The sequence below is a fragment of the Cavia porcellus genome, unplaced genomic scaffold (assembly GCF_034190915.1).
Source record: "Cavia porcellus strain 051 isolate PalLab524CR breed Dunkin Hartley unplaced genomic scaffold, mCavPor4.1 scaffold_35, whole genome shotgun sequence".
NCBI classification, from domain to species: domain Eukaryota; kingdom Metazoa; phylum Chordata; class Mammalia; order Rodentia; family Caviidae; genus Cavia; species Cavia porcellus.
Window position 1 is genome coordinate 2,749,090 of NW_026947518.1, and position 17,356 is coordinate 2,766,445.

General features: G+C 35.4%; 1 protein-coding gene across 1 annotated transcript in view; it reads left to right on the forward strand.

Moving 5' to 3' along the window:
• LOC134474694 (zinc finger protein 595-like) overlaps positions 1-17,356 on the forward strand; it is a 31,763-nt gene that overhangs the window by 3,210 nt on the left and 11,197 nt on the right. Inside the window, exon 4 of the mRNA XM_063243220.1 lies at positions 5,960-6,177. Coding sequence (XP_063099290.1) covers positions 5,960-6,177 — 218 coding nt within the window. The remainder of the gene's footprint in view (positions 1-5,959; positions 6,178-17,356) is intronic.

The following is a 17,356-nucleotide window of genomic DNA, read 5'->3' on the forward strand; positions in this document are numbered from 1 at the left end:
CAAGTATGGATAGTGTCTATGTACTTAATATTTTGTCTTTAAACCTTAATTTTTATATTTTTGGTGAATTATTTTTATTTAAAGAAAAAAACCAAAAAGTGTAGAAATAATACAGAAGGTCTGAAAAATAAACAGTAAGAAATCACTAGTTGATTAGTTACATATTGTCATCTTAGAAGTAATTGTTCAAGTTACAAAATTAAAGCATACAAAGTGATATTCAAATAATTACACTGCAAACAGTTCACCTCAGTGATCCAAAAAAAACTTATTAATATGCTTATCTGTTCTACAAACTTGTTTTTTATCTTAAAGATGGTAAGATTAACATGACAAAACAGAACAGTTCATAAGGAAACAAGTTAAGGAAACACAGGTTTCACATCAAGTCCACTGAGATGTTCATTTTCTATCTTACTGTCTCTAGTTTTCTTCAGAATAATTGTTCTCATCTTCACATGCATTGAATATATACTGAACATTATAGAACTAATCAAATAATTACAGGATGATGCAGGCATTTTTGATCTTCAAGACTGATTTTGGGGAAGTTGATAATGATTACCGTAATGTGTCTCATTCTCTTCGTAGTAGACGTCTTTATTTTTATGTATGCTGAAATTGAACATACTAGACTAAACTAATATCACTCAGAACAGTGAATAATAGTATCCTGAGAAGGAGAAAGGTGAGGAATTGCCTAAAAAAAGAAGGCAGAGGACATTGTTAAAAGTGTATCAGGATTTAAAAGCTACAGTAGTTCTGTTGCTCTGGTTAGTTTGATTATATTTTGTTCTGGTCTGTCTACTCATATTAGATTTGAGGGCACAGAGGGCACAGAGAGATAACATCATGCCAGGTTATACCATGATGGTAACTGTCCTTAATTTCCTATTAACTAAAACTGAAACCCTGTATTACTTACATTGTCTTACTATGACTGATCTTATTTGAAGCTGGTTTGTTTGAATGTTATTTAGCCTTGACTTATTTTATTCACATTTGGTATGCTTTCTGGTATCAAGTCCAATAGTAGAGGCAACTACTCTGAAGATGATAAGATGTGAAAGATATATATTGGAGGGCTGGGGAGTTAGCTCCGTGGCTTAAGCCCCTGCCTGGCAAGTGTGAGGTCATCAGTTTGATCCCCAGTTAAATTCCAGGTTTAATTTTTTTTATTTAAGGAGAAAAAAAAGAACATAAAAAAACAAAGCAGTAAAAGGGTACAAATAATACAGAATGTAAAGAAAAAAATACAGTAAGAAATCACTACTTAATAGGTTACATATTGTCTTCTTAGAAACAGTTGTCCAAATTATAAAATTAAAGCATATAAAGTGAACATTCCTACAGCGATTTTGCAGACAGTTCTGTTCAATGATCCAACAAAAGCTCAGTAATATGGTTTTCCTTCCTACACACTCAAACAGGCACTTATATCCCTTAGACCACCTTCCTTTCATCTCTTCTTCACAATAACAATTACACTTTTTGTTTTTTTTTTTTACTCCCATAGTTCTTATTACTTTTTTTGAGGAGAATAAAACCTCAAGTGAGTTTACAAAACAGAGTTGGTTAGAACATAAGGATGGGCCTAGTACTTGATGCAAAAATAGAATACCAGGTGATCAAAAATGGTTACCATTGTGCCTCTTGCCATTTTTAAAAAGAGTTTCTATATCATCAGGTATAATAGAATTGATCAAAACAGTACAGAACAAGACCAATAAAATCTACACTGCAGACCTTACAGGATTTCAAAAGAAGACAATAGTCAAACCATAATGGGCATCATAGTAAATCTTATTGCCTAAAAAGTGGTTGCCTATACCCTCAAACTTGATACTATCAAACAAAAGAGAATATAGTAAAATCAGGCAGAACAAGATGGGGAGAGCAATACTGGGGTTAAAATCAGGTTAACAGGAAAACAAAAAAGTTACTATAATATATCCCGCTATTTTTTAATAGGTTACATATTGCCTTCTTAGAAACAGTTGTCCAAATTATAAAATTAAAGCATATAAAGTGAACATTCCTACAGCGATTTTGCAGACAGTTCTGTTCAATGATCCAACAAAGCTCAGTAATATGGTTTTCCTCCCTACACACTCAAACAGGCAATTATATCTCTTAGGCCACCTTTGTTTCCTCTCTTCTTCACAATAACAATTACACTTTTGGGTTTTTTTACTCCCATAGTTCTTATTACTTTTTTTGAAGAGAATAAAACCTCAAGTGAGTTAAAAAAAAAACATAGTTAGTTAGAACATAAGGATGGGCATAGTACTTGATGCAAAAATAGAATATCAGGTGATCAAAAATGGTTACCATTGTGCCTCTTGCTATTTTTAAAAAGAGTTGCTATATCATCAGTTATAATAGAATTGATCAAAACAGTACAGAACAAGACCAATAAAATCTACACTGGAGACCTTACAGAATTTCAAAAGAAGATAACAGTCAAACCATAATGGGCAACATAGTAAATCTTATTGCCTACAAAGTGGTTGCCTATACCCTCAAACTTGATACTATTAAAACAAAATAGAATATAGTAAAATCAGGCAGAACAAGATGGGGAGAGCAATACTGGGGTTAAAATCAGGTTAATAGGAAAACAAAAAAGTTACTATAATATATCCTGCTATTTTTTAATTTAGTTTTATTTTAATTGAAAAAAATAGAATAATTTTTTTTAAAAAGTGTGGAGATCGAGCTAAAAGAGACATTGTAATAGAACAACACAGGTCAGAACTGAACAATTAAAGCATCATTTTGTTCCACCACCAGGTAATCTAACATAATAGTAGTCACCATAGTGCCTCTTTCCTTGAATTATTTGAGTATAACTTCATATACTATAGAATCAATCATATCAAGACAGTGTGAAGCCATTCAAGAGAATGAAAAAATTACAGGGTATTTAGAATCAGTTAACAGAAAATGAACAACAATTTCTATATTATCTCTTTGCCTGTAAAAATTTTTATTTATACTATCACAGTAAAATTGGAATGAGTGAACCATTTTTTCAGCCATTCCCACATGGTCTACCTATGCGGGATCCTGAGGCTGGGGTCCCGTGTCCTGGGAAAGCAGCATAACCTGCTCCCTCTTCACTGTCTTGAGCCAACTGTCTGTAAAGACCAACTGTCACCAGACCAAGGTGCCTGGTGACCTGAGCCTTCAGAGTTCTGTTTGAACCTAGGAAGTGAGGTCATGCACTGGGGTCCACAGTTTGGCCTTCTTCTGTGATATCACCTTTCTTTTTGTTGTGGAACAAATCTATGCCCTCCTTAGAAACAACAAGTTAGAATGCTAGAAAACTGAGTATACTTTTAGACTTTGTTGCACTTTGAAGATTTTAATGCAGCAAACATGTAGATGCTTCAGATGTGTCAGGCTGGGTGCCAAACACAAATGTCTATCCAAAGGGTCCATTGTCTCAGAGGATGAAAGACTCATTGTCTTCTGTTAAAGATTTGTCAAATGTTAGGATGACTTCCTTTCCTGGGCTTATGTTAGCTTTATTTCAGTTTCATTAGGAAGCCAAATACCCATAATAATTTTACCAAACAATGTGAAAGTCTCGTGTTATAAACCCCATATATCCACAGGAGGAGGATTCATAGCCAGCTTTAATCTCACGTGCTTAGGAATGATTATTTATTCATCCTTAGATGTTCAACTCAGCCATACACTGTAGTTCTCCAAACTCTGACCTCCTGAGAGCGGGGACAGCAGGTGGTGAGTACAAGGGGAGGTGACATTATCACCCCATACTGATGAAGGACACATGTGCATCACTCCTGGGGAACTTGTCTCCTAGCTGCTGCTGTCACTTCCTTTCCTCCCATGCCAATCAGACCATGTGCTTTGTGTCCCTGATGGGTAGTTTCCCTTTCCTAGTGGTGATGGTGCTGAGCCTTTTCAGTTGTAATACTCTTTGGTTGGTCTCCTTGAAGCAGTGTTTCCATGCTGGGCTCTATTTGTGCTGCCACCACCCACTATTATGTGGCTGAACCAAGCACATGCACCTGTCACCCATCTTGTGATTGCCATTGTTTATGTTTTTGGGTCCGACTTCAAAAGGATGCTGCCACACTCATTCTTACACAAGCATTTGAGTGGATACCAACATTTATTTCAAAGAAAATGCATCGTATTGCTGGTGTATGGATAACTTAGAAATTCTTGCTGTATTTTTGGAAGCAGATATTTTAAGGAGAGTTATGTGGTTCCTTTTTTATTTTGTTTTGTGTTATTATGTTATACTATATTACGGTTTGTTATGTTATATTATGTTATATGTTGGTGAGGATTTTGAAAGTCCTTCAGGGTCTTTTCAGTACTTTCTGATTTGGTTTTGTATAACCAACCTAATGAACACGAGAATATCAAAAACTTTGACGAATTCTGTTTTGGAGAAAATTTAAAGAGGAAAACACAATCAAGGATGTTGTTGCACACCTGTCATTCCAGGACTACGAAGGCTGAGGCAGAAAGTTTGTGGTGAGTTTTAGGTCATCCTGGGCCACAAAGGAAGATCAAGGCCAGACTGAACTGCATAGCAAAATCCTGTCTGAAGAAAAAAAGAAAGAAGAAAGAGAGCAAAAAAATGAAAAGTCAAAAATAGACTTTCTAGTGAGAAATCTTTGGAGGTTCTCTTGCATGTGTACTTTAGTCAGCACACCTAGCATAAGTTTACCATCATGGAGACATTGATGTGCTTCCTGGTGTTTGTACTCTTTCAATTTTTTAAGGCTTTTTATTTAGATGATTGCAGATATGCTGCTGAATATATCCTCTTAGGATTTGGGTAGTTCAGTATGAAGAGATTTTGATCATTCTGGTTTTTGTTTCTGCCCTCAATTTATATTTAGTACCAGAATTTGAGCAAGGGATTACTATTTTTATTTTGAAATAATAATAAGAATCATATAAAGATACACTTTTTAAGTCTATAAAAAGATAAAATAAGTATAGATTAATAGTGATTAATGTACCTTGTTCAGTTACCTCTGAGATTTCTTAATGATCAATATTTTCATACATTTGTAAAAGCTTTGGTTTGGTACAAATTTTAAGACATGGTCTCACTAATTTTCTAAATGTCCCAGGCTAGGCTTAAACCTTTCCTCATCATTCCTCCCCCTCCCAGAGTGCTGGGATTACAGGTGTATATTATCCTGAATTGGCAATTGGTAGCAATGTTGTGTATTCATGCAATAAAATGTTTGACTTTGGTCTTCAGACACTTTGTAGAACGAATCACTCTAGTTAAGCCACTTTGCTACCCTGCAGCTTCTTTCATAGTGAGTAGGACTGAAAATCCCATTAACACTCTTAGTAAATTCTCTGCTTTTCTAATTGTGGTCAGCAGGCACTTCAGAAGATCACTCCAAATGCCTTCGGCACTAGGATTGAGGCTTGGTGTCTTTGAAGCACATTCTCTTTTTCTTTGATCCCTCATGTAATTTGATGATTGTTTGAAGTCAAATTGCAAGAAAGGTGGGAAGGTTAAAGCTACTTGGGGCACACTCCCCTCCAGAAGGCCAGGTCAGTGTAAAAATTTATTTACGTTCTTGGTGTCAGTTGCAAAGTTTTTTTTTTTTTTTTTTGTTGTTGTTCAATTTCTAGGATTTGAATACAGAGCTTTGCATTGGCTTCTTTGTCTTCACCTTTTAACACTTTTCTTGTTTTGAGCCAGGGCCTTAATAAATGGCTAAATTGCTGAGGCTCACCTTGAATTTTTGATGCTCCTGACTCAGCCTTCCAGACTCCTAGGATTACAAGCCACACCAGCAGACCCAGTCTCATCATAGTGTTGTTAAAAACTTATTGGCTGCCCTGCTGCCACCTCTCTCGCCTGGGGCCCATACTAGGACTGCTGGGGACTGGAAGGTGCACATCCAGTGGAGCGGAGGTGGGCCCTGCTGCTGCCTCTCCCGCTCAGGGCCCGTACTACCACCGCTGGGGACTGTAAGGAGCACATCCAGCTGAGCAGAGGCCAGCCCTGCTGCCACCTCTCCTGCCCAGGGCCCAACTACCACCGCTGTGGACCGGAAGGTGCATATCCAGCTGAGGGGAGGCCAGCCCTGCTGCTGCCACTCCTGCCCAGGGCCCATACTACCACCTCTGGGGACCGGAAGGTTCACATCCAGCTGAGTGGAGGTGACTCCGGTCTGGCCCTGAAACTGCAAATTGAGGAAGCTTTAGGTCTACCTGAGAGGAGCCTTGCAAGCCTCTTTTAATCCAGGGACTCTGCTGCCAAGGAGGGAGCTACTAAAAGAGGAGTTCCAAGAGCCCAGGACATAAGAGTCAATTTACAACACAACCAGGGGAAACTCTGAAACAACACTTGAAACACAGTAATATAGGGAAATGACAAAATGAAAGACCACAATGCAATCTCAAACACCAACCCATCCCCCCAAGAAAGCCTAGAAGCCATGTACATAGAAGAAAATACATGCTATATACCTGAAATACCTGAAAAAATAGTAACAGAAATAAAGAAGCAGCACTGGGAAGCTTTGAAGGAATTCAAACTAGAAATAATATATCAGGCAAAAGAAGAAATAATAAAAGAAATGAAAGAGATGCTGAATATATCTAAAGAAGACACAGCTAAAAAATTGGATGAACTAAACAAAAGGATAGTATCTCTGGATGAACAATATAAGAAACAAACAGAATATATAAAACAGAGATATACAGGAAATGCAAAGAGATATACAGGAAATCAAAAGCAACATTGAAAGTTGTAAAAACCACCTGAATGAATGTGAAGATAGAATTTCAGACCTCGAAGACAAGATTGCAGCCAGTGAACAAGAAAGGAAAGATCTTTTAAAAGTAACAAGAAATCAAAAAATAACAATACAACACCTACAAGATGACACAAAGAAAAACAACATCAGGTTGATAGGGATAAATGAAAAAGAAGGAGACAATACAAAGGATGTCAAGAGGATATTTAGAGATTTAATTGCTGAAAACTTCCCAAACATGAAATTGGAAACTGATATCAGGATCAATGAGGCATATAGAACTCCAAATAGCCATAACCAAAATAAAACTACACCCAGATATATAATAATCACCATCCTAGAAATCGAACAAAAGAATACAATATTAAAAGCTGTCAGAGATAAAAGACAGATCACCTATAAAGGAAAACCTATCATAATCACAGCAGACTTCTCAACACAAACAATAAAGGCAAGAAGAGCATGGAGTGAAGTATTTCAGACCCTAAAGGAAAATGATTTCCAACCTAGACTGATGTACCCTGAAAAACTCTCCTTCAAAATTGATGGAGAAATAAGATACTTTCATGACAAAGAACAGCTGAAGAAATTCATGATCACCAAGTCAATCCTGCAAAGAATACTGAAAGACAGTCTAGACACACTTAAGAAAAAAACCACTTAACAAAGCAGACAATTAAATAGAACAGAAAGATAAAGATGCAACAGCAGAAATATAACATGTCACAAATAAACTAATATATAACACTTAAAATCATCAACATAAATGGCCTCTTTGTTTAAAATTTTATTTAAAAGGAAAAAGAGAAAAGCACAAAGCAAAACAAAGTGGTGTAATGGTACATGCAATACAGAACTACAAAAAAAAAAAAAAAACAGTAAGAAAACACCAGTTAATAGATTACATATTATCGTCTTAGAAATGGTTGCTCAAATCACAGTATCAAAGAATACAAAGTGGACATTCAAACAGTGAGACAGCAAACAGTTGTGTTCAATGATCCAACCAAAAACATTAATATGGTCAGCTATTTAACACCCCTAAACACACTTGCTGTTGTATCCTTTAGAGTTCTTTTTTTCCCCACTCTTTTACAGCAAAATTTACACATTTTGGGTTTTATTACTCCTTAGTTCTAATTACTTTTTTGGGTGGGGAGAGAATAAAGCGAAATATGGCAAAACAAAGTTGTCAGTCAAAACCAAGGATAGACATAGCACATGATGTAAAACAGAGTACAAGGTTATCAACAATGGTTATCAACGATGTCTCTTGTTTCCTCAAAAAGAATTGTCTATCTCATTAGATATTATAAAGTTGAACAAAACAGTAGAGAACAAGACCAATAAAACTTAGGCATTGTAAACATTACAGGACTTCCAAAGGAGACAATAGTCAAACCAGAATGGGCATCTTAGTGAATCTTATTACGTTCAAAGTAGTTGCCTATACCCTCAAACTTGATACTATCATCCAGAATGGAACAGAGTCTAATCAGTCAAAACAAGATCATGGGAGTATTACAAGACTTCAAAACAAGTTAATAGAAAATCAAATAAAGTTACTATTATATATCCTGCTAATTTTTTTAAACTTTTCCCCTTAATTAAAACAAACATAAGAAATAACTAAATAATTTTTTTAAAGAATAAGGGAGAGATTGAGATAAAACAGGGCATAACAATATAACAATACAGGTCAAAGCATGACTGTTTCAGCAACCTAGTGCTTCACCACCAAATAACCCGACTTAATAGTAGTTACCATATTGTCTGTCTTTTTCTTTGAAATATTTGAATAAAACTTCATATACTATAGCTTCAAATATTTCCATATCAAGAAGCCCAGAATAAAGCCTTTTCAATTAATAAGTGAAAACTTTATAAGGCTTCAAGGCCACATAATGGGGAATCATGATTACCATATATTTTTATATATTTGAATCATTACTTACATTAGGGAATCTATTCGGTATTCACACATGCGAGATTGATTTATTTCACTTATGAGTATGGTCTCAAGCTACGCCCATTTATGGATAAATATCTAAATGTGATCCTTCTTTATAGCTGAATAATACTCCATTGTATAGAAATACCACAGCTTTTTTATCCATTCCTCAGTTGATGGACACTTGGGTTGTTTCCAAGATCTGGCAATTATAAATTGTGCTGCTATAAACATAGGTGCACATATATCGCTGTGGTATGATGCTTTCAATTCTTCTGGGAATATGCCTAGAAGTGGAATAGCTGGAATAAATGGGATTTCCAATCCCAACTTTTTGAGAAATCTCCAGACAGACCTCCACAAAGGCTGTACCAGTCTACACTCCCACCAACAGTGCAGTAGAGTTACTTATTCCCCACAGCCTCTCCAGCATTAATTGTTGTTGGTTTTCTTAATCCTGGCCATTCTTTCAGGAGTGAGATGGTATCTCAGTGTGGTTTTAATTTGCATTTCTCTAATGACCAATGATGATGAACATTTTTTCATGTATTTACTTGCCATTTGCATTTCTTCACCTGAGAAGTGCATATTCATCTCAGATGCCCATTTTTGGATTGGATCTTTGAATTTTTGGGGTCTGAGTTTTTTAAATTCTTTATATGTTTTAGACAAGAGTCCCTTGTCTGAGAGAGAGTTCACTAAAATCTTTTCCCAGTTTGTGGGTTTTCTTTTTACCATGCTGGAGATTTCTTTTGACATGCAGAAACTTTTTAATAAGAAGTGGTCCTAGCTATTGATTCTGGGAAGTATTTCCCGTGTGGTTTGAGATCTGTTCATGAATTCTCTACCTACTTCTATGTCTTCAAGGTTTTAATCCAATTTGTCTTCCAATAGATTTAGTGTTACTGTTTTAATATTCAGATCTTTGACCCATTTAGATTTTAATTTAGTACATGGTAATAGACATGGGTCTAGCTTTAGTTTTTGGCAAATGGAGAGCCAGTTTTTCCAGCACCACTTATTAAATAGACTGTCATTCTTCCAGTGAACCTGCTTGGCTCCTTTATCAAAGATAAGGTGGTTGAGTGTGTTTGTAGTTGTGGTTGTATCTTCTAATCTATTCCATTGATCTTCGGCTCTGTTTTGATTCCAATACCATGTTGATTATACTACTGTTGCTTTGTAGTATAACTTCAAGTCAGGTATTGTGATGCCTCCTGCTTTGTCTTTGCTGCTTAGAATTGCCTTTGCTATTCTAGGTCTCTTCTGATTCCAGATGAAATTTATGAGTGATTTCTCTAGATCTATAAGGTATGTTGACAGTATTTCTATTGGGATTGCATTGAATCTGTACAACAGTTTTGGGAGAATGGCCATCTTCACAATGTTTGTTCTTCCTATCCATGAGCAAGGGATGTCTTTCCATTTTCTGAGATCATCCTCAATTTCCTTTTTCAGTGCATTATAATTTTCACTGTGTAAGTCTTTCACTTCTTTTGTAAGAGTAATTCCTAAATATTTCATTTTTTTTGCTTGCTAATGTGAAGAGTGCAGTTTCTCTTATTTCCCTCTCTCTGATTTTGTTGTTCATGTATAGGAATGCTATTGATTGCTGAGTATTGATTTTGTATCCAGCCACATTACTGAATTTATTTATTATATCTAAGAGTCTTCAATGGAGTTTAGGGGGTCTTCTATGTAGAGTATCATGTCATCTGCAAGCAATGATAATTTAACTTCTTTTTTTCCTATCTTTACCCCTTTTATTTCTCTTTCTTGCCTAATTGCTCTGGCTAGTACTTGCAGTACTATATTAAATAGGAGTGGTGATAAAGGACATCCTTGTCTTGTGCCTGATTTTAAAGTAAAGGCTTTCAATTTTTGGCCATTTAGTATGATACTGGCTGTTGGTTTGTCATAACTGGCCTTTATTATATTGAGGTAAAGACCATATATTCCAATTTTCTGTAAAGTTCTTATCATGAATAAATGTTGGACCTTATCGAAGGCTTTTTCTGCATCTATAGAGATGATCATGTGATTCTTATTTTTGGCTTTATTGATATGGTGGATTACATTTATTGATTTGCGTATGTTGAACCATCCTTGCATTCCTGGGATGAATCCCACTTGATCATGGTGTATAATCTTCTTGATGATTTGCTGGATCCTATTTGCCAATATTTTATTGAGGATTTTTGCATCTGTGTTCATTAGGGAGATCGGTCTATAGTTCTCTTTTTTAGTTGGGTCTTTCTCAGGTTTTGGTACTAGAGTAATATTTGCTTCCAGGAATGACTTAGGAAGGATTGCTTCCCTTTCAATTTTATTGAAGAGTTTGGGGAGTGTTGGCATTAGGTCTTCTTTGTATTTCTTGTAGAATTTTGCAGTGAATCCATCTGGGCCTGGGCTCTTCTTGATGGGTAAGGACTTAATTATATTTCAATTTCTTTAACAGAGATTGGGTTATTCAACAGTTTTACATCCTCCTGATCTAGCTTTGGTACTTCATATGTTTCTAAGAATCTGTCTATTTCTTCTGTGTTATCAAACTTTTGAAAGTAGAGGTTTTTAAAATGGGTGTTGATGATCTTCTGTATTTCTATTGGGTCTGTAGTGATTTCACCTTTTTCATTTCTTATTGCATGAATTTGAGCTTTTTCTTTCATTTTTTAATAAGGTTGGCTAATTTCTAATTTCAGAGCATCAACCTTATTAAAAAAGGGAAGAAAAAGCTCAAATTCATGCAATAAGAAATGAAAAAGGTGAAATCACTACAGACCCAATAGAAATACAGAAGATCATCAACATCCTTTTTGAAAACCTGTACTCTTGATACTGTGATTTGAGCAACTATTTCTAAGATAATAATATGTAATCTATTAACAGGTGATTTCTTACTGTTTTTTTTTTTTTGTAGTTCTGTATTATGTGTACTCTTACACTGCTTTGTTTTCTTTTGTGTTTTTCTCTTTTTCCTTTTAAATAAAAATTTTAAAAAAAGGTTGGCTAGGGGCTTATCGATTTTATTTATTCTTTCAAAGAACCAACTTTTTGATTCATTGATTCTTTGGATTGTTTTCTTAATCTCTATTGCATTGATTTCTGCTCTGATTTTTATAATTTCCTCTCTTCTTTTGGCTTTGGACTTGACTTGCTCTTCTTTTTCTAGCTTTTTGAGGTGTAGCATCAAGTTATTTATTTGTATTCATTCTGTTTTCCTGATGTGGGAACTCAGTGCAATAAATTTTCCTCGGAGGACGGATTTCATTGCATCCCACAGATTCCGGTAAGTTGTACCTGCATTTTCATTTTCTTTAAGTATTTTTTTAATTTCTTCTTTAATTTCTTCTGGGACCCACTGATTACTCGAGTGTGTTATTTAGTTTCCATGTGTTTTCGGGATTTTTGAAGTATCTTTTATCATTAATTTGTAATTTCAGAGCGCTATGATACAATAACATGCAAGGGACAATTTCAAATCTTTTATTTGTTTAAATATGTTCTGTGAGCTAATATATGATCTATTTTAGAGAATGATCCATGTACTGCTGAGAAGAATGTGTATTCTGATGTTGTTGGGTGGAACATTCTGTATATGTCTATCAAATCCATTTGTTTGCAGGTGTGATTCAGTTCTGTTATTTCTTTGCTCATTTTCTGTCTGGTTGATCTGTCCCTTGCTGTCAATGGCATATTAAGGTCTCCTGTTAAAATTGTGTTACTGATAGTTTGAGTTTTCATTTCTGTTAATAGTTGTTGTATATAACTGGGTGCTCTGGAGTTTGGTGCATGTACATTTGAGATAGTTATCTCTTCCTCTTGGAGTTTTCCCCTTATGAGTATGTAGTGACCTTCTTTGTCCTTTATGGTCATTGTTGGTTTAAAGTTCACGTTGTCTGCAAACAGAATGGCTACTCCTGCCTTTTTTTTTATTCCTGCTGCATGAAGTATTGTTTCCCATCCTTTGACTTTCAGTCTGTGAGTATTCTTCTGAGTTAGATGGGTTTCCTGTAAACAGCATATAGTTGGATTTTGTTTCTTGATCCATTCTGCTAGTCTGTTTCTTTTGATTGGTGCATGGAGAACATTTATATCAATGGTTATTACTGTTAAATGCTGGCTTATTGTTGACATGTTATCTCTCTGCTGTTTCGTCTCTATCTTTCTGTTCTGTTTAATTATCTGCTTTGCTTTGTGGTCTTTTCCTTTGTGTATCTAAACTGTCTTTCAATATTTTTTGCAGGGTTGGTTTGGAGTTCATGAAGTTCTTCAGCTGTTCTTTGTCATGGAAGTATTGTATTTCACCATCAATTTTGAATGATAATTTTGTAAGATACATCAGTCTTGGTTGGAAATCATTTTGCTTTAGGTTCTGGAGTACTTCACTCCATGCTCTTCTTGACTTTATTTTTTGTGCTGAGAAGTCCACTGTGATTCTGATAGGTTTTCCTTTATAAGTGATCTGTCTTTTTTCTCTGACAGCTTTTAATAATCTATTTTTGTGTTGGATTTCTGGGATGGTGATTATTATATGTCTGGGTGTAGTTTTATTTTGGTTATGACTATTTGGATTTCTATATGCTTCACTAATCCTGATGTCGGTTCTGATCTCATGCTTGGGAAGTTTTTAGCTATTACTTCTCTAAATATCCTCTTGACATTATTTATGTTGTCTGCTTCTTTTTCATTAATCCCTATCATTCTTATGTTATTTTTCTTTGCATCGTCTTGCAGTTGTTGAATTGTTGTTTCCTGATTCCTTGTTAATTTTAAAAGATCTTTCCTTTCCTGTTCACTAGCTGCAATCCTGTCTTCAAGGTCTGAAATTCTATCTTCACTTTCATTAAGGCGGTTTTCACAACTTTCAGTGGATTTTTTTATTTCCTTTATATCTCTGTGTATCTGCATTATGTATTTTGTTTGTTTCTTATATTGCTCGTATAGGGAATCTATCTTTTGGTTTAGTTCCTCCAATTTTTTATCTGTGTTTTCTTTAGATATATTCAGAATCTCTTTCATTTATTTTATCATTTCTTCTTTTACCTGGGAGATTATTTTGAGTTTGAATTTCTTTAAATCTTCCTGAAGTTGCTTGTTAATTTCAGTAGCTATTGTGTCCGACATTTGAGGTGAATGGCATATATTTCCTTCTATATACATTGCTCCTAGGGTTTCTTGAGATGGGCTGGAGGTTTGAGGTTGTAATTTGGTCTTTCATTTTGTCATTTTCCTATATTTCTGTGTTTCAAGTGTTATTTGAAAGCTTCCTCAGGGTCTGTTGGAAATCCTCTTCTATGATGCAGCTCCTGAGACTCTGGCACCCTGTTACCCCATGCCGCTGGGCCTGCAGAACCAATGGCCCTCGTCTGCCTGTTCAGAACTCTGAAGTTCGAGATAAGCTGGGCCTCAGGGACATTGTGTGCTCACCTGCTCTTTGGAAGCTCCACAGCTCTCCAAGCACAGCTGGGATGCAGGGGCAGATGTAGACGCCTCAAACCCACCTCTCCCCTTCACTGCACCTGGAAGCCTGGAGGGTCCCAAACAGTCTGGGTTTTGGGCAGAGTGCGCTGAGCCCTCACCACAGGCTGTGGTGCCTCTGGAACCTGCGATCCTCCCCTGCTTGCTGAGATATTGACAGTCCTCCAGACACATGGGGAGGCTGATGCAGGCGCCCCAGATCCACCCAGCCGCTCCTCTGCACACCGATGGCAAGGTCAAAAATAAATTTTAGAAACTTACGTGTCAAAATTCTGCCAATGTTTCATCTATATGAAATCTAGAATTGGAAGTTCACATTGCTATACAGTATTTCTCCTGGAATGGTATCTGAGAGGATGGATTAATGCCATCTGGAATGTTTACATAGTTTCATTAATATCCTGGTCAAAATGTTTAAAGTTTCCAAGATTTTCAAACAGAAAATGTTTAATATTTCACTTGCATCTCAGTCTATCACTGAGTGGAGATGGGAGATGGAGGAGAAAGAGTGGCAGCTCAGGGCCACATGGGCCATATCTTAAATAGATTTCCTCACAAGCCACTGTTTAATAAGCTGTGGCCAACTGAGGAAGTCATTTTTAATTTTCTTCTTCTAATTCAAACTTATCTTAAGCAATATCTGGGAAGTTTTAATGTATTTTATGAGAGGAATTCTCCTTCAAGAATGCTTTTGATCCAATTTGACAAAGATTAATACGGTTCTCCATTTAAGAGAGAATATATGCCAGTCTGCTTAAATCATGAAAGATGACATATATTTCACCCAAGTATCCAATTTGAGTCAGAGTTATAGTCAACAGTGTAAAATATTGTACTTCAATAACTAGTGTCAATTAAAATATTAGATATACTGAGAAATGGTACTTGTCATAAACTTACATGAAATATTCATTAGTGGGAAGATGCTCTTAGAAGGAAATTTTTCTTCTTTGTGTTATGCTAAAATCTCTATACACCTATTAAATTAGGCCCAGTCAAGATTACATATCTGATTGTATTATCATGTTTACCAAATTTTTCTATCAAAAACTACAATATAATTATGTAGTGTTGTTATCATTTATGTGATGACTTAAGAAACGTTCAACTGGAAATGGATTCTGGAGCCAGACCCAAGACTTTCACTGTGAGTCAGCACCATTCATGGACTGTGGAGGGAGAGAACAAAGCCTCATCAAGAAGCAAGCCCTCCTTGAGACCTAGTGCCACGCACAAGCCACCACTGATTTGGGGACAGCCAGACCCAAGTCCCTTCTGACGTGGATTGGCAAACAAGAAGAGCCAATCCCTCCCTCTCTGCCACTGCCAAGTGACCAGCTGATCCAAAGCAATAAAGGCTGCCATGATAGTTATTGAGGTGAAATGTAATTTGATGCTCAGAATGTTTTAGTGTCACATGGACCTTGAAGGTACAGGGTCAGTGGTCTGATCATCTATTCAGAGGATGGTGATACACAGTGTGGCATCCAGGGCGGATCTCCTTCTGAGGGTGGTAGCAATTGTTAATTCCCTATTGTCTTGTTTTAAAGTTCTGTATCATTTTCATTGTTTTGCTGGATAGGAGTTTTTCCTGTTTTGTTTCAGTTTGTTATATCTGGTGGCAAGAAAACTATATCAAAGACAGCAGGAATATTATGTAGCCAATTTGGATTTACTATTGTGTTGTTTTGAAGTCCTTTATTGCATTCCTTGTTTTGTTTTTGTTGGTTCTATTCTGTTCTGTTTTGTTTGATTTTCACAATGTCTGATGGTATCTGCAGCTATTTTGAGGGGAGCAAGAGGCATCATGATAACTATTATTGATTTTGCATTGTTTTGAAGCCCTATATCACTTACACTGGTTTGTTTCATTGGTTTTATTCTGATTTATTTTCCTTGTTTTTATCCTCTTTAAAACAAAAAAATATGGATTCTGTACCTCAGACTTTTATAAATATTAATTGAGTGCCAATATAATACTTCATACACTTTGTAAGAGCTAGTAATATTTTAAAAGTTCATAGTCAGCAACACTAAGAAGTTTCAGTTTCATTTGACTAATCGACACACATATTTAAAAATATATAAACATGGCAATTGGTATATTCATGAGTTATAGTGTATTTGTGGTCCTAATGGAGTGTAGGGAAGGCTCTCTTTTATTATTGTAACTGAATATATTTTCACTGATCTTATTTAATATCCTTTATACATACTGATATGATGTTAATTCTCCATGAAGTCTGTGAAGAGATGGAAGTTTATTTCCATAGAGAAATTATATGCTTTCTTTTATTGTATTATGAGAACTAGATTGTCTAAAGTAATTTGCCTTTTAATTCTGACTTTAAATCATTTCAGTGAGTAATTCATACTATCAGAATGGAACATTTTTACCTCTTCTCCAAATTAGTTCCTGCGGTCTACCTTGTAATTGCCTTGTTTTACATGTTTTGAAATTGTGTGTTATAAAAGCACTGAAGGCTAAGAAGATAATCTGTTTTATTCCCCTGAAGTTTCGTACAAATTAATTTAGGCCTCAGATTACAAATGATCTGACCAGGATTACACATCTAGTTTCTTGCATAATTTACATTAGAAACTAGGGCACCTGACATACTTATGTTATCTATCTAAAAATAAAATAGAAAGATATGTTGACAAATAAGAAAGAGAAATAGAGAAAGAAATCAAAAGAAAAGATAAGTAGAAATACAGGACATTGTGAAAACCTTACCTTAAAATGAAAATATAATTGGTATTTTTCTGCTATAAATGAACATAGGAATAAAAATAAAATATTTTAAAATGCATCAAAGCATGTATTTTGCTTCAGAGTCATAAGTCATAGATGTGTTTTAAACTGTAAAGCATAAACAAGTCTATTGGTTTAGACACTCCAAAACAATGAGATGTACTTTTATCTCTTTTTCTATGTTTCCTAAAGCAAACCCATATTTTAAGACCACTAATCCAGCAATCCTAATATCTATGCCAGTACTGTTACTTGATTTAAGAGAAGAAACTATTTGGTAACAAATACAAGTTTATTTTCTTATTTAAAATACACACAAATTGAAGACATACACATTGGTGTGTTTGTCTGTGATGTGAACAGTTAGAAAAGAAATAGAATCTGCTTACAGTT